The sequence below is a fragment of the Falco naumanni genome, chromosome 1 (genome assembly GCF_017639655.2).
Source record: "Falco naumanni isolate bFalNau1 chromosome 1, bFalNau1.pat, whole genome shotgun sequence".
In the NCBI taxonomy this organism is placed as follows: domain Eukaryota; kingdom Metazoa; phylum Chordata; class Aves; order Falconiformes; family Falconidae; genus Falco; species Falco naumanni.
The window spans coordinates 79,660,705-79,682,610 of NC_054054.1; the positions used below are offsets into that span (position 1 = coordinate 79,660,705).

Sequence of the window (21,906 nt, forward strand, 5' to 3'; positions counted from 1 at the left end):
CGGGCGGCGCGCGGCTCGCCGGGAGCGGTAGTCCTTCCCGCCGCCTCCCTCTCTGGGAGGGAATCGGTGCGTGCCCGCCCTGGAGGGCGGCTGCCCCGCCGCCGGGAGCGCTGGGAGCCGTAGTCCTGCCTGCGGGGCGGGGCGGCACCCGTGGCCCCTCGCCGGCCACCGAGCGCGCAGGCGCGACCGAGGGCAGCCGGGGGGCGTGTACAGGGCCGTCGCGGGGACCGGAGGGCGCTGGGGGGTTCGCGGGCCGCCGCCATGCTGCTCGCTCGCTGCCCGGCCTCTAGCCGAGGTAACGCGCTGGCTGGCTGCGGGGGCGGCCGGGCGGCCCGAGGGGACGGGGCTGGGGCAGCCGCCGCTCGGCGGGGCGGGCGGCTGGCGCGGCGCGGAAGGAGAGCAAAGGTCGCGGCGGGGGCGCGCCCGGGTGTCCGGACGCGGGGCTGGCGGGCGGCCGTGGGGCGGGGGGCCGTGGGGCGGCGGGGCTCCCCCTGCTCCGGCAGCCTCTGTCCGCCCGAGCTGGCGGGACGGGCGGGCCGAGCCGGGCCTGAGCGCTGCCCGAGCCCGCCCGGCGCGTTACGGGCGCACGGAGCGTGCGGCTGTTTTGGGAGCGTCGCTGGGTGCCCACCAGCAGCAAAGGGCGAAGTAAAGTCGTTGAATTGGTGCCCGTGCTGAGGGGGTAAGCGTAGAGGCGGCGTGCTGGCCGCCGCCGGAGGGCCGTGGGACCGGGACGTACCTCCCGAGGAGGTGGCTAGCCCCGCGGCCGGCGCGGCCCAAGGCCGGCGGGCGGGTCGGGCCCGGCGCCCCGCGGGAGCAGCCTGCCCGGGAGCGGCCCGCCCGCTCGGGGCTCGGGCCTCGCTGGGGCTGTCAGGCGTATGCCGAGCTGAATATCGCTCGTGTGTGAAATAAGTGACGGGTTTTAACTCTGCTGTGTGAATTCGTATTGCCGTCAGTTGTGCTCAAATAAAAATACCTCAAAAATCCAGTTAAGGTGGTGTGGTTTGGTATGTATGTGGAGGTGTAGTTGGTCCCAGGTCCCAGGTCCTGCCTGGTTGCAGGTAAAGGGTAATTAAGAGTCACGAGGTTATATGATAATAACTTTTATGTTACGTTGGTTAAGTACAAAATTGCTGTTAAGAAACCAGCACAGGCAGCACTTACTACCTCGCATATGGAGACCAGCAGCAAGACTGGCCCTGTGGGGCGTTATAGCGGAGGATGCTTGTGCTGGCCTTGCCACTCACCATTCTCAACAAAGCGTTTCAGTCCTAGGATGCTGGGGATACTACTGGTGTAATTTTGCAGAAATACTTAAAATGCAATGCTCTCTTTCTTCACCCCTGAAATTAGAGAAGGGAAAAGCCTTAAAGGAAGGAGAAGTCCCTGTCAAGGTGCATTAGTTCATAGACCTTTTAACTATAGTTTTGGTGCGAACCGTACCCGTTTTCTGAGTACAAATTGCACGCGTATTTGTAATTTTTTGGTGGAAGAGGGGAATCGGGACAAGAATGCAACGTAATAAATCTTCCATTCGGTCCACTTGCTTAAAAAGAAATTCTAATTTGCTCTTGCAACAATTAATGTATATGCAGCGAAGGTAAAGTTTAACTGTATCTACGGTTTCTAGCTTTGGCTAAAGCATACTTGGGTTTACATCTGAGCTTTTATTGTAGACCATGACATGGACTTTAGATGAACTGTCTGGTACATCAGTAGCCCAAACTGTGTGTCTCAACATGTGTTGAGATGTCAGAGGAGATGAACCTGCATGTCATATCTCTACAGTTATTTAGTCACTTTGAATGAAATTCAAAATTAAGTAGGAGCTTAAAATGTGGTTCATCTGTGTGTTTCATGCATGTTATCCTATGTCTGCTGTCAGAAATGGTGGGCCAGTGTATTGAGTGGTATTTTGTGAAGAATGCTTTAAGGGGAAGCTCTTCACTCTTCCCTCCCGATATAAAATTATACAGTGCATTCCTAATTTGAATGGTAATATCTGTGTTTATGGTTTCTCATCTTCACATCACCTAGTAGTCTTTTCAGGGGGAGTTGTTATATTTGTTGTGCCACTTGTGTCTCTGAAAAGTCAAAATATTTGGAAAATTACTGATTTGACAAATTTGTTTCTTGTTTTTGCAGCACGTCAGGGCTTTCATGCTCTAAAGTTGATAAAGAGAGACTGCCATCCATCACTGCATATCGCAAGATGTGCATCTACTGCCCCTGTGCCTCGCATAACTACACACTATACAATTCATCCTCGGGACAAAGACAAACGATGGGAGGGTATGCAAAAAAACGCATTTTTGAAAAATTTCTTCAGTATTATTACTCAGTTCTAAATACCTTGAAACGTGTGGCTGGTTTTCTTTCTTTTTACAGAAATCCTGTACTCTTAAATACAGTACTAATACTCCAAATAGAAATGTTGTGGTTGCTATCTCACCATGTATGTCTTTAGTGCTATGAAATGGCATCAGATTAAACTTGATCTGAGTTATTAAAAGAAAGTATATACGCAGCTCTTTAGTTACCATCACAACAAGATTTAATTTAGTGTAAAATAATGTCACGTGTTCTAATTAAGAGTCTTTTTTCTTTTTTCTCCTTTACCTAGAGTTTCACTGAGTGTCTTTGATACACCTAACTGACTGGGCTCTTCAGCTGAACATTCTTAGATGGTGTTTACTTATGGTGCATAGAGATTGAGTGTATTTTTTTGTGGTATATCTTCTTACAACTTTAAAAGACCTAATTGTACATGGATGTGCTAATGTCCTTCTCGCTTTTCCAAGCACTGAAGTGGGGATTCCATTTAATATTTAGCCTCCTTTTATGCAAAGTAATACTTCTGGGTTACCCACTAGCCAGTACCACAGAACAAGGCTTAGTGAGAGAAGACTGAGGGAATGGTTTATATTTTTATTTTTTTTTCTATTAAAGGGGTAAATATGGAAAGATTTGCAGAGGAAGCTGATGTTGTCATTGTTGGAGGAGGCCCTGCAGGTCTTTCTGCAGCTATTCGACTGAAACAGTTAGCTGCTGAGCACAACAAAGAAATACGTGTTTGTCTGGTGGAAAAGGCTTCCCAGATCGGTGCGCATACACTGTCTGGTGCTTGTCTTGAGCCAAGATCCTTAGAAGAACTGTTTCCGGACTGGAAGGAGCGGGGGGTATGTATGAGTATGTAAACACCGAAATTGCCAGCTTGTAATGAACTCTGTATCTGACTCAGTCTGGTATGACTTAGTACCTTGATACCTTTGGCACTTAGTACTGCTTTGAAATACGTTGTTCTAACAAAACCAAAAAAACTTTACCTTCTTTCTAGTCTGTTTCCTTTAGTTCAACAGTGCTAGTTTTATATCTACACAGATATGCTGTGGCCTTTGCTGTTTTAGAGAGTAGTCATACTGCAGATATGCAGTATGTCTGATGTGTCCTGGGATGCACTACACTTACTGCCTTTGTGCGGAATCCAGCTCCCATGCACCAGCCATAATATGGTTAGTTCTTGGCAATGTCGGACTCACTGCTTCTGTACAGTAGTTCTCTGTAGTGTCAGAAAATGGCACACATGCTGACTTTTGTGCAGACATCGTGATGTATTGGAGGCCTAAGATGCTTCTAGGAGGGAGGATAACAAGAAATGAGCCACCATCTGTTGTGGTTTAACCCTAACTGGCAGCTAAGCACCATGCAGCTGCTTGCTCACTCCCTGCAGTGGGATGGGGGAGGGAATTGGAAGGACAGAAGTGAGAAAATTCATGGATTGAGATAAAGAGAGTTTCATAGAATAAGCAAAACCTGTGCACACAAGCAAAGCAAGGAATTCATTCATCACTTCCCATCAGCAGGCAGGTGTTCAGCCATCTCCAGGAAAGCAGGGCTCCATCAGGCATAATGGTTACATGGGAAGTCAAACACCATAACTCCGAGTGTCCCTCACTTTCTTTTTCTTCTCCCAGCTTTATATACTCAGTGTGATGTTCTATGCTATGGAATATCTCTTTGGCTAGTTCAGGTCAGCTGCTCTGGCTGTGTCCCCTCCCAATTTCTTGTGCCCCTCCAGCCTTATTGCTGGCAGGGCCTAAGAAACTGGAAAGTCCTTGACTTAGTATAAACATTACCAAGGAACAACTGAAAACATCCATGTGCTGTCAACGTCGTTCCCACACCAAATCCCAAACACAGCACTGCACCAGCTACTAAGAAGAAAACACAATCCCAGCTGGAACCAGGACACCATCTCTGCCTGAGCAGCCACCTGACTTGCAGCCAGTGCCTGCTGTCACCTGGGACCTGCAAGAAGTGATCTATCAGCTAGTTGTTTTGTCTTACTGGGATAAATATGGAAGTTGAGCTGCCTCCTTTAGAAAGGTCTAGAATACTGATGTAGTACAAGCCTGTGTACAAACTATAAAAGTGATTTGTAAGTACTTGTTCCGTTTTTTTTTACCTCAGTAGTTGTGTTGACTCTTGCCTGTTGACTGCCTCATAAAGTACCTTATCTTCTCTTCTGTGATACCTTCCTACAGAAGTGCTTTATTGAACCCTTACAACTGCCAGTTTGTTTGATTTTATTTATCATTTTGTGTTGGATTGGCTAGAAAAGCATAACACTCAGTACTGTTTCTATTTCCATTTTTTAATGTAGGCTCCACTTAATACTCCTGTAACCGAAGACAAGTTTGGAATTTTAACAAAGAAATCTAGAATTCCAGTGCCAATTCTTCCAGGTAAAGTTTAATGAGGTGATAGAGAGTCATCTTTCTTTGTGTCTTTTTTAACTTTTCCATGAATCAAACAATTTTGATTCAGCATAGTGCAGCAAGTATATGTAGAATGTGGATGATGTCTGTGGTAATGCGTGACGTTACTGTGAAGGTAGTAGTCGCAGAAGTAATGACATCTTGATGTATGCAACTTCTTTTATTTTGCCTGCTGTTCTATGTTTTATGTGTGTGTGTTTTGTTTGCCTAGGGCTTCCGATGGTTAATCATGGAAATTACATAGTACGTCTGGGCCACTTTGTGACTTGGCTAGGTGAGCAAGCAGAAGCTTTGGGTGTTGAGCTGTATCCAGGCTATGCAGCCGCTGAGGTAATGACATCAGTGTGTATATGACAAGCATTTTTGTAACCCCTTCCACTCCCAATTACCTGTATATTCACAACATTCCTCTTAACAGACGTGTGTAGTGAAAACTGTGTTTCAGTGTCTAAATTCCCTGGCCCAGATCCAGCAAAGTGCAAGTGGATCGTACAGTATGTTAATAAATTCATAATCTTCAAGTTTGACCATTAAAGACATTGTGCTTAGTTAGAAGTTCTGCATTAGAACTTTTTATGAATGGACTAAAATGGCAAATCATTAAAATGTGTTTTGTTTGTTTAAATATTTCCAAAGGTTCTTTTTCATGAAGATGGTAGCGTGAAAGGAGTAGCAACTAATGATGTAGGCATTCGAAAGGATGGAGCACCTAAAGTAAGTAGGCATCTTCCCCATAACTAGAGTCTGATTATGGAAATTGTGATGTATCTGCTTCTACTGCATCAGTAGTCTTGCTGCAGCCTAAGAAAAATGTAAAATTCTGTACCTGTCTTCCCTCTCTGTATATAAAATGGATCAATATCTGTGAAAGTTCTGGTCTCAGAACATTGTAAACTTCTTCTGAGATTAGTAGGAAAAGCCTTCACAGAAAGGTTTGTTTGAGGGTGACTTGAAGGAAATACTGTAAGGGTGTTTTGGCATGTGTGAAGTCAGGAAACAAAGGAAAGGATTCCAGGAACTCCTCGAAAAGAAAGGTGCGAAGGTGAAATAGAAAGCTGTTGTCCAGCTGGTAACGAGCAATGTATAAGGGAGTGTGCTTCTGGCTCTTTTGGGGTTTTTGATATTTACAACTGCAGTTGTATTTGTTGACAGTCTGTCTACCTTGCTGGGGCAAGGTACACACTGAATCTCTATACCTTTTTCCTGGTGGGTCACATTTCTGTATCCAGAAGGTGACTCCCAGCCCTAGGTGTTGGACTTCGACTTTCAGTGGGATACAGAACCTATGGTAAGCGTGTTGCTTCTCTGACATACATTAGGGACAGTTTGGCACCTCAGAACAACTTTCACGTGGAATTTATTTGGCTATGGAAATTACGGGTACAGGTTTTTTGTTAAGGTTTACTTTCTTTTATGAGGTTTCTTACTAGTTCCTTAGAGTTTCAAAGAGATACTTACTTTCACATAAAATTGTGGGCTCTTTTTCCCATTTAAGGCGGGGAATGAGAAGTAAAGATTTATTCTTATTTTGAGGGAATATAGCAAACGGAGGAGGAAGTGATGGCAGGGAAAAGTAATATTTTTTTCCAGTATAATGTTGTCTGTCTCCTGCAGTGGATGTGTGCACTGTTATTTTCAGGTATACGTTTTGCCCAGTAGGAGGCGCAAGTAATAAAAAATAAAGTTTCTGTGGTAATGTAAATTTATTGGGCGTTTGGTTTTGTTTTAAAATGGGAAGGAACTGTGATTTATTTATTTTCAAGCATCCTCAAAACCTAGAATTTCTTCTATTTTTTCTGAAGAATGTGTCTATTAACTTTTTTCATGTAGGTCATTAGTGTGCCACTACTGCAGCTTTTTGAGTATTCTAGTGTTCTAGCTGTCAGTTAGGTCAGCTGATATTGCCTCCAGTGTATAAAGGTTCAGGCAAATACACATAGTTTGTATAACCTTCAAGGCAAGAATATCTTCAATGTGTTTATACAGAGCCTAATCAAATAGACTGTGGTTAATGAATAGGGTTTCACCTTGCAGTCAGCACCAATCAAACAAAAACGCCAGTGGTAAAAATACATAGTAAAAAGTTGCACGTTAATTCTTACGTAGAACCTGGAGAAAGATGTTAACCATGACTTACAACTTTGAAACATTTCAGTAATGTGACAGATTCATGAATTTCTGATGGTTACAGTGTGCAGTTGTAGTTAGTTGGTTTATTTTCTGTAAATCTACTTCTAATTGGACAATATAGATTTTTAATCTTTAGATCAAGTAGTAACTCCCTGTAGTTCTTTAAGTGTTCTGTAAGATTAATTCACGTTCAGGTTGACTGAATCAGAAATTCAAAGACTACAAAAAAAAATTGGCAAAATCTTGTAACTCCTGTTTAAAGGTAATGCTCAACCAGAGGGAACATTTTCATTTGCTAGCCTTTCAGATGTTTCCAACCAGTAAGTTACAGGCAGATCACACCTGAAAGACAATTCAAAACCAAAGCAATAAGCTGCTCCTGGACTTATGCTGGCTTGCCTTGAGATGGTTTTATTGAGTCTGCTGGATATCTTCATCCAAAACTGTTTGCATGATCTTTTTCAACATTAAACTTTCTGACTCAAATCAAGCTTTTTTCTTTTTAAAAAGTTTTAGGGTTTTCTCTGCAAGATTACGTATATTTAGAATCTTGTATCCTTACATTGTAAATTTAATCTAGTAATATTCCAATCCAGTGCACTCACGTATAAAAGTGACATGCTCATATACAAGTATGCCGGTTCCCCTTATCTTACTCTCAATTTCATTGGAATTTTTGATAAGAAAGTTTTTTTGTAATGATACTTAATGTTATTTTACTTTCACTATATGTTTTAACATGTAAGATTGGTGTAATATTATAGTATCTTCATTTTGAGGTAGTGGCTTCTTTTGGGGGCAGGGGTGATGCTGGTTTTTCTGATCTGGTGTTTCTGTCTAGCCTCTATCATATACATGTGTATGTGTGGGGCACAATGTTTTATTGTGATGTGAGTTCATGAAAAAAAAATGGAAGTGTGAAGTTACAGGTTAAGAGCCTTTGTTCTGTCAGGGCACATATGTGACTCTGCACCATATGAACGACCAGATGCGATGCAAATATCCCCCAATGTGGAAAAGATCTTTTTTCAGTAGCAAATAGCCATTCACTGTACTGCTGCTTTACTGCAGTCCCCTTACAAGATTTGCCAGTGTTCCATCATGGTTAGGTGGAAAAGACAACTGGACTAGAGCCATAGCTTGCAATGGTTTATGGGTTCTGGGCAGTGCCACAAAGTAGTATAAAATCACTTTATTGCCCTCCATCTTCTTGCTGTGAGTTCAACATGGCACAGAACTAACTGATGATGAAATGCTCTACTTTTTCAGGCTACCTTTGAAAGAGGTTTGGAACTTCATGCTAAAGTCACAGTCTTCGCTGAAGGTTGTCACGGACATCTAGCCAAACAGCTGTACAAAAAATACAATCTAAGGGAGAAGTGTCAACCCCAGAGCTATGGCATTGGACTGAAAGAGGTATCACCTGCGTAATTTTAACAATTAAGGAAAATACTGTTACACTGTAAAGTAGTTTTTATTTGCTTTTAAGCTAATTTGAGTAAGCCATTAGAATGATAGATTTTGAGTTACACTTTCAGAATTCAGAATTTTTGCTATTCCAAAGCGGATCAGAGAAGATGCTCCCTGAATGTTGATTGTTTCATGTCAGCTGCTTCTCCTCTTATGTCTGTGTTATAGAGGTACCTGTGAATCCACTCTGTTATGTTAATTTGATTTCAAATTACGTTCATTTGTGAAACCTGTTTTCAGCACTTTTGCTAAATGAGGCAGGGATTCACGCTGCTTAGTTTTAAGGCATTTTAGTACCTGAAGAGGGGTGGAAGGGCTTTCTGTGGGGTTTCTGTATGTTAATTAGAGAGGGTGATAGAAAAGAACTGTTCCAGGTGGTGAGTCATGATCTTGGAAGTGCCTTCTGGGTGAGCTATTTTTTCACCCCCCAAAATCTGTTCACTGGGCTTATAAAATTGGAATAGAGTTCAGGTTTCCTTTTTAAAATATTTCATAGTAAGGAAATACCCCTCATGAAAAAGAGCTGTATTATTTAGAATACGTTCAGAGTTTGACTATAACGTATTCTTCGTTTATTACTTCAAGCATGTGCTTCAGCTACAAAATATTTGTTAAATAATTAGTTTACACTTCTGTAGAGAATAACCACTCTGGAAATCTATGACAGGTATTAGAAATTGTAACTAAAACTATAAGTTGTCTTTAAAGCAGGGTTTTGCTGTAAAGTTCCTTTGCTTCCAGATGAGACTGACTACTTCAGCAACTAGTACAGTCCAATAGGAATGGATCTGTAAAGTGAAATAGTTGGTGCTGATGAGCTGATACCCATGCTATGCACATTTCAGGTTTATTTTTACTTTGGACTAGCTCTGACCTGGTCCTGTGGACTGAGTGCCCTTTCATGACTGGGATGCTTTAGATGGGCTTCTGGAGCCTGTTGTACAGTTTAGTTTCATGTGAAAGGAATCCAGTTCGTGCTTTCCGTGGTTGCTGTACAATGTGAACGAAAGCACAGTAAGTGGGAGGAATCAGGAGTCCAGCTAAAGAATCTGGCTCTTCATCTAAAATGGAACATTGATGTAAGCCTTCTACAGTCCACTGACTATTACCTGCCGCTGCTGTTTCACGCGGCCACCAGTGATACAGCCAGGAGCAGTCTGAGGAGTAGTAAAAGCATTACAGAGCCCTGGCAGTGGTGGTAAGGGACTCTGAAGCACAGGTAGTTTTTTCATCAGTCCTCCCGGTCAAAGGGAAGAGGTTTGAAAGGGCCAGTCAAATCTAGTGAACCAACAAATGATCACAGGACTGGTGCCACAGCCAGGGGTTTGGTTTCTTAGACCATGGATCTCACTTTGAGAAACCTTTTCTGCTAGAGGCTCGTGAGGTCTGCCAGTCAGAGCCTGGGAGGAACATCTTTGATCATAGGCTTGCCGGCTCGTGAGCAGAGCTTTAAACTGAAGGTGCTGGGGGACAGGAACCTCGGTCCATCCCACTCCTACCGGTTTGATGCCAGTGCCAGCAAGACATGCCCAGAGCCTGGAGAGGGATGGCAGGGCAGCAGGAGAGCATTTTAAGAGCAGCACAAAGGAATTGCAGCCGCTCCAGCCAGTAAGTCAGCTTCATTGGGGGCCCAGCTTAAATGCCTCTATACAAATGCATGTAGCATGGGGAGTAAACAAGAGGAGTTAGAGATGTGCACATGCCTGCAGGGCTACAATCTTGTTGGCATCATGGAGACATGGTGGGATAGTTCCTATGACTGGAGTGCTGGAATGGAAGGACAGGCTCTTTAGGAAGGACAGGCGGGGAGAAGAGAAGGGGCTGTTGCCCTCTGTATCAAAGACCAGCTGGAGTGCATGGAGTTCTACCTGGGGATGGAAGAGAAGCTGACCAAGAGCTTATGAGTCATGACTAAAAGGTGGGCAGGGGCAGTTGACATTATAGTGGGGGTCTGCTACAGGCCACCTGACCAGGAAGACTGAGCAGATGAGGCCCTCAATTGGCAGATAGGACCTGCCTGATGTTCACAAGCCTTGGTCCTCATGGGGGGCTTCAATCTCACTAATATTTGTTGGAGGGACAACACGGCAGGGCATAGGCAATCCAGGAGGTTCATGGAATGCATTGATGATAGCTGCCTTCTCCAGGTGACAGAGGAGCCCATGAGGAGAGGTGCCATGCTGGACCTTGTTTCCAGCAGCAAGAAGGGGCTGGGCTGGTGGCAAATATTAAGCTCAAGGGCAGCCTTGGCTGCAGTGATCATGAGATGGTGCAGTTCCAGATCCGTAGGGCAGCGAGGAGGGTGCACAGCAAGATCACTACCCTGGACTTCAGGAGAGCAGACTTGGGCCTCTTCAGGGATCTGTTTGGTAGAGCACCATGGGATAGAGCCCTGGAGGGAAGAGGCACTCAGGAAAGCTGTTTAATATCCAAGGATCACCTCCTCCAAGCTCAGGAGTGATGCATCCCAACAAAGAGGAAATTGGTCAAAAACACCAAGAGCCCTGCATGGGTGAACAAGGAGTTCCTGGAGAAACTCAAACACAAAAAGGAAGCCTACAGAGGGCAGAAGCAAGGACACATAGCCTGGGAAGAATGCAGAGAAATTGTCCCAGCATCCAAGGATGAAGTTAGGAAAGCTAAAGCCCTGATAGAATTAAATCTGGCCAGGGCCATCAAGGGCAACAAGAAAAGCTTCTATAGCTACGTTGGTGATAAAAGGAAGACAAGGGAAAATGCGGGCCCTCTCCAGAAGGAAACAGGAAACCTGGTTACCTGGGACATGGAGAAGGCTGAGGTACTCAACAGCATTTTTGCCTCAGCCTTTACTGGTAGGAGCTCCAGCCACACTGCCCAGGTCACAGAAGGGAAAGGCAGGGACTGGGAGAATGAAGAACTGCCCACTGTAGAACACTGGGTTTGAGACCATCTAAGGAACCTGAAGGTGCACAAGTCCACGGGACCTGAAGAGATGCATCCCTGGGTCCTGAGGGAGCTGGTGGATGAAGCGGCTAAGCCACTACCCATCGTATTTGAGAAGCTGTGGCAGCCTGGTGAAGTTTCCACTGGCTGGAAAAGAGGAAACATAACGCCCGTTTTTAAAAGGGAAATAAGGAATACCTGGGGAACAACAGGCCGGTCAGTCTCATCTCTGTGGCCAGCAAAAATCATGAAGCAGATCCTCCTGGAAACTGTGCTAAAGTGCATGGAAAATAAGGAGGTGATTGGTGAGAGCCAGCATGGCTTCACTAAGGGCAAATTGTGCCTGGCAAATTCAGTGGCCTTTTGCGACTGCATTACAAAGTTGGTGGATGAGGGAAAAGCAACTGTTGTCATCTACCTGGACTTGTACAAAGTTTTTGTCACATTTGTCCCACACAACATCCTTGTCTGTAACCTGGAGAGACATGAATTTGATGCCTGACCACTCAGTGGATGAGAAATTGGCTGGACGGTCACACTCAGTTGCCATCAATGACTTGATGTCCCAGTGGAGACCAATGACAAGTGGTATGGCATTGGGGGGGGGGGGGGGGAGGGGGGTGTTGGTGTATTAAGACTGGCACTGTTTAACATACTTGTCGGTGACATGGACAGTGGGATCGGTGCACCCTCAGCAGGTTGGCTGATGACACCAAGCTGAGTGGTGTGGTCAGCACGCTGGGGGGAAGGGATGCCATCCAGAGGGACCTTGGCAGGCTTGAGAGCTGGGCCCATGTGAACCTCATGAAGTTCAACCAGGCCAAGTGCAAGGTCCTGCACATGGGTCAGGGCAATCCCAAGCACAAATACCAGCTGGGCAGAGAAGGGATTGAAAGCACCCCTGAGGAAAAGGACTTTGGGGTGTTGGAGGATGAAAAGCTCAACACGGCCTGGAAATGTGTGCTTACAGCACAGAAAATCAACTGTGTCCTGGGCCACACCAAAAGAAGCGTGACCAGCAGGTCGAGGGAAGTGATCCTTCCCCTTTGCTCTGCTCTCATGAGACCCACCCAGAGTACTGAGTTCAGCTCTGGGGGCCCCCAACGTAAGAAGGGCATGGACCTGTTGGAGCAAGCCCAGAGGAGGGCCACAAAGATGCTCAGAGGGCTGGAGCACCTCTCCTGTGAAGACAGGCTGAGAGACTTGGGGTTGTTCAGCCTGGAGAAGGCTCTGGGGAGACCTTATAGCAGCCTCTCAGTGCCTAAAGGGGGCCTACAAGAAAGCTGGAGAGGGACTTTTTACAAGGGCATGTTGTGACAGGACAAGTGGTAATGGTTTTAAGCTGAAAGGGGGTAGATTTAGAGTAGATATCAGGAAGAAATTCTTTACTGTGAGAGTGGTGAGGCACTGGAACAGGTTGCCCAGGGAAGCTGCGGATGCCCCATCCCTGGACGTGTTGGAGGGCAGGTTGGATGGGGTTTTGAGCAGCCTGGTCTGGTGGAAGGTGTCCCTGCCCATGGCAGGGGCGGTGGACCTAGATGATCTTTTAAGGTCCCTTCCAGCCCAGACCATTCTATGTACCCTCCATGCTTGAGCTGATCTAATGATGCTCAGCTGCCCTCTGTCAATAGACTGCATCTGGCACATAATTCCATGGTGAAGAGACATTTTGTGAAATAAGCAGAAAATGTATTCACTAGCGGAGACATGAAGATGCTTCTGTGAGTTTGCTGTGGATCAGATGAGCAGAGATGTGCAGAAGAGAGCAGAAAGAGGACAACCTGTTTGACAGCAAATATTTAGATCAACTGAGGCATATTGTTAAGCCTGACCTTGAAAAATTTGTGAGGAAGTTGCAGTGATTCATATGAAAAACTGGTGATTTTAAAGAAAAAAGTCAATATAAGCATTGTAGTTGAATGGAAATTTTGGGTATAGTACTGGAGCCTGTCAGTGCTTTCCTGATGTGCGCCATTTCAAAGAGAGAAGTATTAGGAAATTCTTAAATGGTAATACAAAACAAGTATACTTGGTATTTTGCCGCATGAATTTATGCATTGGTCATAGCAGTAAATTGATATTCTTCTATATTCAGTTCTGTGTTTGTTATGTTATTGAAAGACCATTACTTTGCAATACAAAGTCATTTTTTGGTCATCTTCATTTTAGTTATGGACTATTGATGAAAAGAAATGGAAACCAGGAAGAGTAGAACATACTGTAGGCTGGCCTTTAGACAGACATACATATGGAGGATCCTTTCTTTATCACTTAAATGAGAGTGAACCTTTAGTTGCTCTTGGATTTGTGGTAAGTGAAGTTGGTTTTTTTTTATGCTTGTTTATTGTTGTTTGCTCTTCATTTTATGCAGTTTCTTTTCTCTGTTTCAATGTGAAGATGAAAACACAAGAACAGCAACAGACCAGATTTAGTACTTTCTTAATCTTAAGTGCGCTTATATCCATGTTAGGAAAGGTCAATTTGTCGTGTTAATCTGTCTTTATTCCAGTGCTTCTTACTAAGAACAAAACTAAAAACTTACGAATAAGGTTTTTTGCAAACCAATTTTGATAAAGCTAAAACCAAACAAGTAAAACTGCTCGCAAAATTTTTGCAAGTTAGGTAATGCCTAAATCACATAGGTTTTGTGCAATTCCATTTCCTTAGTTGTGTGCCAGCCTTGGGTGCAACTCCATGTTATGAGAGAAGGGTGTAAAGTGGAAGCATTCTGCAGTTCCACAAGAAGCATGCCTTGCATTTCTGAGCTCTTGATTGTTCTTACCGTTATTCACCCTCGTTCACCTTGCCATCTTTAGCAACTGCCTTTCTGAATTGGACAGGCAGCAGCTTCTTTCTTACTGCCTTTTTATCAGAAGCGTCGGGATGACTAGAGACACAGTGTTGTGTCATTCTGCCAGCCAGTGATGGATGGAGTGATGGTAGGAAATGTGTTCCTAGCACCTGCAGTTCGAAACGAAACATGTATTCTTTATCCCATGCATGTGCTTTACACACAGATGGTGTAAGAGTCAGGCACGCTATCTGGACTTTCAGCAGCATGGAATTGAGGTGACGCTTTGGTCTCCTAGATTTCAGAAGGATTCCAGAGTGTGTTTCTGGGGGTGAAAGTTATATTTTTGTCTTAACTGTTTTGTAAGAAACAGTGGAAAAAAAAACTTGTTAGCTTTTCTCAGGTGTGCATACCTGTCCTGTGCAGATTTCCAATACTGGAATTAGTAAGTACAGACAATAGACATTCAAATTCTGTTTGTTTTTAGAAGGGTAAAGAGCTTTGATTCTTACAGAGATTGGTAATCAGTAATGTTCGTATTATGTCCAGATAGGAGAAAATCAGCTTTTCTGTGAGCATATGAGGGCATTTTTGTCTCTGAACTTTATACCTATGTCAGTCTGAGCTGATTCTTGTAGTAGGATTATCTCGTACTTACTTTGAAAATTGTTCATTAACTTTATCTAGCAAGGAAAGTAGATGCAAGCAGTGCCCTAAAAGCAGCGAGCTGCCAGAGAAATCAAGGTACTTTTTGTTGCTGACTCATGATATATTTTATTTGTCTCAAATAAAGCTTCCAGGAACTGGAAGTAACCCCTTTCTCAAAAGAGAAAATTTGGCAACATAAGTCCTTTTAAAGAATGTATTAAACATGGGAAATGCAGAGGTTATCTTTGGGCAAATTCTCGAATGTATAAGATAAGAATCCCAGGCATCCAGCCAATTGGCAGTCTTTTTCCCCCATTTGCTGCTTTCATCATTGCTCCCCAGTGCTTTACTACAATGGTTCACCTAATAGAAAATGATAATTGACTCAGCTAGATGATGTGAAGAACTGGTTAACATGTGAACATAACGACCTAGAAATAACGATCTAGAAATAACTCTTTTCCTGTCCTTCGAGCTTTTCTAGGGCAAAGAGGTTTTGAAACACAAAGCAAGTTTTCTTGCTAGTTTTCTTGCTTATCCTGCCTGTTAAACCATGCTTAATTTAATTTCACTGTTTTATTTCAAAGACAGATGGAAGTTGCTTACAATGCAATTAAATGTTTTCCATGCTTCAGGTTTCAGATAGGGCAGGGAACAGTTTTGTAGCAGCAAATTCTCAGATTTGCTTCTACTGTTCCGCTAATAGTACATATCTTTGGCAGTAGGTTCTTTAAGTAGAAAGATCCTAAGGTTAGTTTAGTATAAAACAGATTTAAAGACTTGATGTGGTAATAGGCAATTGTTTTCTTTTCAAACTTTTGTGGAAATTACATACTTTATTTTCATTAATATTGCAATTTTCTGGTTTTTTTAAGGTTGGTTTAGATTATCAAAATCCCTATTTGAATCCATTTAGGGAATTTCAGAGGTGGAAGCACCATCCTAGTGTACAGCCTACTTTGGAGGGTGGAACAAGGATTGCCTATGGTGCCAGAGCGTTAAATGAAGGTGGTTTCCAGGTAATGTTTTCATGAAGCTCTTTACTTTGAGTTCTCTGTAACAATATTTTTAGTGCTTTAGATTTGAGTTGCATGTGGTTGGGAAACAACTGAACTATAATAAAGCTAGATAAAGCCAGAAGTTTTGCTGGACAGAAAAGCCTTGCTATCTTGCTGATTACTGGCTGCTGAGATTTGCTGGACTTAGGCTCTGTCATACTAAAAATCTTCTGACATAGTCACTTTATTTTCTAAATGAAATATAGTCATAGAATTGTTTAGGTTGGAAAAGACCTGTAAGATCATCAAGTCCAACCATTAACCTAGCATTGCCAAGTCCACCACTAAACCATGTTCCTGAGCACCACATCTACATGTCTTTTAAATACCTCCAGGGATGGTGACTCAACCACTTCCCTGGGGAGCCTGTACCAATGCTTGACAAGACTTCCAGTGAAGAAGTTTTTCCTAATATCCAATCTACATCTTCTCTGGCACAACCTGAGGCTGTTTCCTCTTGTCCTGTCACTTTTTACTAGGGAGAAGAGACCAACACAACCTCCTACACATCACTACAACCTCCTTCCAGTTAGTTGTAGAGAGCAATAAGGTCTACCCTCAGCCTTATTTCCTCCAGGCTCAGGAACCCCAGTTCCCTCAGCCATTTCTCATCAGACTTGTGCTCCAGACCCCCCACCAGCCTCGCTGCCCGTCCCTGGACACGCTCCAGCACCTCCCTGTCCCTCTTGCAGCGAGGGGCCCAAACCTGAACTCGGTACCTGAGGTGCGGCCTCACCAGTGCCGAGCGCAGGGGGACGGTCACTGCCCTTGCCCCGCTGGCCACACCATTTCAGACACCAGCCAGGACGCTGCCGGCCTTCCTGGCCACCTGGGCACCCTGCTGGCTCCTGCCCAGCCGGCTGCCAGCCAGCACCCCCAGGCCCTTTCCCCCCAGGCCCTGCCCAGCCGCTCTCCCCCAGCCTGTAGCGCTGCGGGGGGTTGCTGTGACCCAAGGGCAGGGCCCGGCACTGAGCCTGGTGGAACCTCGTACAGTGGCCTCGGCCCATCGGTGCAGCCTGCCCAGACCCTCTGCAGAGCCTCCTGCCCTCAGGCCGACCAACACTCCCGCCCAGCTGGGGGCCATCTGCAAACTGGCTGAGGCTGCGCTCCATCCCCTCAGCCAGGCCCTCCATAAAGACACTGAACAGGCCCCAGCACTGAGCCCTGGGGACACCGCGTGTGACCGGCCACCAGCTGGGTGTAACCCCACTCACCACCACTCCTGGGGCTCGCCCGCCCAGCCAGCTTTTTACCCAGCGTAGAGTACGTCTGTCCAAGCCACGAGCAGCCAGTTCTCCAGGAGGACGCTGTGGGAGACAGGGTCAAAGGCTTTACTAAGGTCCACATAGACAGCATCCACGGCCTTTCCCTTGTCCAAGGGGTCAGTCATCTTGTTGTAGAAGGAGACCAGGTTTGTCAAGCAGGACCTGCCTTTCATAAACCCAGGCTGGCTGGGCATGTAATCTTTCTGGATCCTGTCTAAGAGAGGAAAAAAAATTAACCAAATGTAACTAAAAATGTAGTTTTGGTTATATTGTTGCAGATCGATTACATTGTCCGCTTTGAAGTGGAAGTTTGTCACATCATGTTGTAACACACTTGTGTTACTAGCTTAGTTCAGAAACAATTGTTAGTCCATTATTGACACAGATGAGATACAAAATGCCAAGATGTTTTAATCTAGACTTTTAGACAAGAGGGCCTTCTTTTTCCATCTTGTGCCCTGGTTTATTGCAATGGTCGTTACTGAATTTCTGACTTTGAAGAAGTAGCCAGATTGTGACCTCAGTTGCATATTCCTTATACTGCTCAAAACATATGGCTGAAAGAGCATGATATTTTTTAAGTACAGACATTGTTTGGGCTAAGTTAGACAGCAGGACTGCAGCTCTTGCACATCTCTGCCCGATCTTTGGACTTCTTTGCTGGACTTAAAATAACATGTCCCTGTGCACAGTTCCTAATATAAAAGTGTGGCTTATTTTGTTGGGGTTTTTTATTTATTTCCTGTAGATAGAATTGTCTGGTTAATGATGAAATCATACTTTTAAATGGCTTTTTTTTTAATACATGCTTTCAGTAAAATAAAGCTTTATTGATGATTCACTTAGGAAGATTTTTAAGATTAGCTCTTCTTTTGCATGTGTTGCTTGGATTAATAACTGTAGCAGTCTGACTCACTTGCATCACTGGCATCCAGGAATATATTCTTATGTAAGTTGTTCTGTAGCTCCAGTTTTCTTTTTGGTGACAGTATTGCATCAAATAGGTGTATAAAATTGCCATCCATCTCAGCTTTTTTGTCTGTCATAAGTAACCTTATGATCATGTTCTTTAGTCTTTGACATCTAGTGATGCTAAGTTGGTGTGGGAGAGAGCAAGTGAGCTCTTGGATGTTTCCCTGATTTTGTAGCTTTTTTGGATATGTGGAAGGAGGGGATGAAGTTTAATAAAACTACATCTACATAGCTGTTATTTCTTCTGTTTATCAAAATTGCAAAGTCAAGCACTTAAAACTAAAAGTGGGAGCGGGAGGGCCGGGACAGGACAACAGACAGGGAGGGCACTATGCAGTTTCATAGAAAAAATTGTGGAAAACCACCAAGTAATAAACTCTAAGATGAGATGCATACAGCTTAGTGTGTGGAAAGCAGGAACACAAATGTGTCTTTTTTTTTTTTTTTTTTTTTTAACCAATTGATAGAAACTTGAAGGAAGAAAATAGTATCAGTGGCTGACTTTGCCACAGTCCTGTTGCAGATAAAGCAGCTGGAGAGAGGATATAAGGAAAATATTGTCATGATGTTATACTCTGCCCTGGTACAGTGTCTGTATTCTTACCTGCTTACTGTGCCAAAGTTCCTTGATGAAATGGACTGACTGTGGTGTATTTTTAGATAGTGCACGTGCAAGTCTAAAAATGTAAAGGGCACTCAAGCCTAATGCCAGTTTCATGTGAAGAATGTTATTTTCACTTTAAAAGAACAGAACAAAATAAACAAAACACCTTTCTTTGTTTCCTCTTCAGTCAATACCCAAACTCACCTTCCCGGGTGGATTATTAATTGGTTGCAGTCCTGGACTCATGAATGTTCCTAAGATCAAAGGGACACATACTGCGATGAAAAGCGGCATGTTGGCTTCAGAAGCCATCTTTAGCCAATTAATCAATGAAAATCTCCAATCAAAGACAATAGGTAAGATCACTGTATTTTGGTTTGTAGTTACCTTGTGTTCCATTAAAATCTCCAGCAGCTTAGCAGTAACTAAATGTATGAAGGAATGAGTTGGAAATGCAAATAAATCAGAAAATTAGTGTGGTTCAGTTATTCTGGAGATGGACATTGGTGCCACACGATTATTATTTTAGAAATATCTTCTCTGTAGTGGTGGACTCAGTCCTAGTGAGCTTTCATTCAGCTGCAGCAGGTGTAATGACACGTTGCCACGGAGGGTATGCTGAACATTTAAAACTTCAACGAGTACAACAGATTAAAATCTTGCAACCCATCTGAAACAATAAACACACTTCCTGGGTCGTGTGCCACTCCTGTTTCATTATGGACAGGTTTTTTATGGTGTTTCCAGTTTTGTCAAGACTGTAGAATATTACAGCCCGCTTTCTTCTCTGTACGTAGGTAATGAGCTTTTTCCAGAGCCTTATGTGAGACAGAAAATAGGAACTGTGTTTTCATGTATAGACAAGGCTTAAAACTTATTATTTAGAACATCTATTCCTATACAGTAGTAATGGAGAACGGTGAGGGGGAAGCTCTCAGAAAATTGTCATTTGAAGAAACATGTTTTTTGTAAGATAATTACTTCGTTTTAACTACACTGCAATAGATGTGTCATGTCAAGTGTGCAGCATCTAGTATTTGTAAAGAATACAAAGAGTTTAAATCAAAAGCTTGTAGTCTGTGTCTCGTTCACTTGCTGATTACAAAGGAAAGAAAAAAACGTTCTCTAGCACTGGCATCATGTATTGGGCTGTAGTCATAGTTACTGAAATCAGAATGTTTGTGATTGTGTAATCTGTAAAGAAAAAGCTTTTGAACTTGACAATGTTGAAATTACAGACCTGACTCTTGGATCACAGGTAAATTCTCCTGGTCAATTTTTAGATTCTATGAGCAAGTGGCTGTTTTCCTGTAGAGGTGCCAGTACAGCCACCTGCCTGGTTATCTTTATATTTTGCTGAGGTTTGAGGCGATTTAACACTGCTTGTGAGTGATTTAAGAGACTACAATGGAGCAGTAGGTATCTGCTGGTACCCACCAACAAACGGGTCTCTTCAAGAGGCTGAGATGTGTTGTCTAGTATATTCCATGGTTATTGTTCTGAAATTCTCATTTTGCTGCCTTGGTTGCTAACAATTGCTTTTATTCAGCAATTTTTATTTCAAGGATAGTCTTCATGTACTGTAGGTACCTAACAAGTATGTACTGCCTTAGGACTTGATGTACAAGAATATGAAGAGAACCTGAAAAAGTCCTGGGTCTGGAAAGAGCTGTACGCAGTTAGAAACATCCGACCATCCTGCCACAGCATACTTGGTGTGTACGGAGGAATGATATACACGGGTATCTTTTATTGGATACTGAGAGGAATGGAACCATGGACGTTAAAACATCCAGGTAATTTCATTATCTCCTGAAAGAAGATACTAGATTTGTATGTCAGTCTTTTGTGGTCTTAGTCGAAGCTGCATAGAGCACGTTCGGTCAAGTGGTAAGGCCTTAAAGTGTTGGAAGGAAAGCAATGATACAGCACTGAAGCCAACTTTGTCATATTACCTAGCATATAATGTAAGTGAAGACACAAAAACACTGTTCTACTCAGCATAGGTTTTTTGTTTCATGAAAAAGGCTACCTTTTATTAAATACTTCATTCTGATGATAAGGGAAGTTAAAATAGCTTAATTAAATTGTTTTTGAGTAACTGCAAATTACAGTAATTCTATACTGAAACTTTATTTATTAAAATATATTTAGGACCGGATTTTGCTCAGCTCAAGCCAGCCAAAGATTGCACACCAATTGAATACCCAAAGCCTGATGGAAAAATCAGTTTTGATCTCCTGTCGTCCGTGGCTTTAAGTGGCACAAACCACGAACACGACCAGCCTGCTCATTTAACTCTCAAAGATGACAGCATCCCTGTGAGCAGGAATCTGGCTGTATTCGATGGACCAGAACAAAGGTTTTGTCCAGCAGGTAAGTAATAAAAATATGTCTCTGAGCTGTTATTGCAAGATGAAAGACTACTTCAGGAAGAGCTCACCTGGCCTACTACTTACTTCAAGTATACTATCCAAATCCTCCCCCTAGAACAGGGATCAAGTGCACAGTACTTTGAAGATTAAATGATTACTATGCAGAAGAAGGTAGTTGAATCACACTAGTAATACACTTCCCTCGTTGCGCTTGCTAAGTAGTAGAGTAGTAAGCTTTTCAGTAGTAGAGCATACATGCAGGGGGAAACTGCTCAGTGAAGTGATAGCTCTCTTTTGCTCTTCACAGGAGTTTACGAATATATTCCTCTGGAAACAGGAGAAGGATCAAGACTGCAGATAAATGCTCAGAACTGTGTCCACTGCAAAACATGTGATATTAAAGACCCAAGTCAGAACATTAACTGGGTAGTGCCTGAAGGTGGAGGAGGACCAGCATATAATGGGATGTAAACTTACAGGAAACCAATTCAGTGACTTCTGATCAACAATTAAGTTGGAGTATTTTATGCTGCACTGTAACTAAAGTACAGCACTGACCTGAATGTTAAAGAGTTTGAGACTAATATGCCATTCTGAATTTTAGGTATGACCGTTGCATTAAATGGAAAGTTGGTGCCTTGTGGTTAAACCCTAGCCTTATTTAAATAGGACTTCTTTACAGGAGTTGTGTGGTGGGCAGAATAAAGTTCTTCTCAGGACTGACAGAGGAACTTTGGATCTTGGAATTATTGCTGAATTTCAGTGATAACAGAAGCCATATCCAGAATCTTGGGTATGGTAGAAGAACTTAGTATGTGCCCTGAAAAAAAAAGTCTCTCTATATGTGTGATTTATACTATATGTAATCCTACCCTGCAGTAGGAAAAATACATCAG

At 43.4% G+C, this 21,906-nt stretch overlaps 1 protein-coding gene across 2 annotated transcripts; it reads left to right on the top strand.

Annotated features, from left to right (window-relative positions):
• Window positions 1-168: 168 nt before the first annotated feature.
• Window positions 169-21,659, top strand: ETFDH (electron transfer flavoprotein dehydrogenase). Of its 2 annotated transcripts, none has more exons than XM_040601094.1 (13): window positions 169-295; window positions 2,143-2,289; window positions 2,947-3,176; window positions 4,661-4,742; window positions 4,987-5,105; window positions 5,412-5,489; window positions 8,175-8,321; window positions 13,467-13,607; window positions 15,612-15,755; window positions 18,823-18,991; window positions 20,249-20,431; window positions 20,790-21,011; window positions 21,318-21,659. In XM_040601094.1, the coding sequence occupies exons 1-13, from the start codon at window positions 262-264 to the stop codon at window positions 21,479-21,481; spliced, it is 1,860 nt and encodes a 619-aa protein (XP_040457028.1). In that variant the 5' UTR covers window positions 169-261; the 3' UTR covers window positions 21,482-21,659. The 2 variants fall into 2 exon arrangements, with proteins under 2 accessions (XP_040457028.1, XP_040457037.1); XM_040601103.1 differs by lacking the exon at window positions 169-295 and adding an exon at window positions 509-679.
• The last annotated feature ends 247 nt before the right edge of the window (window positions 21,660-21,906 follow it).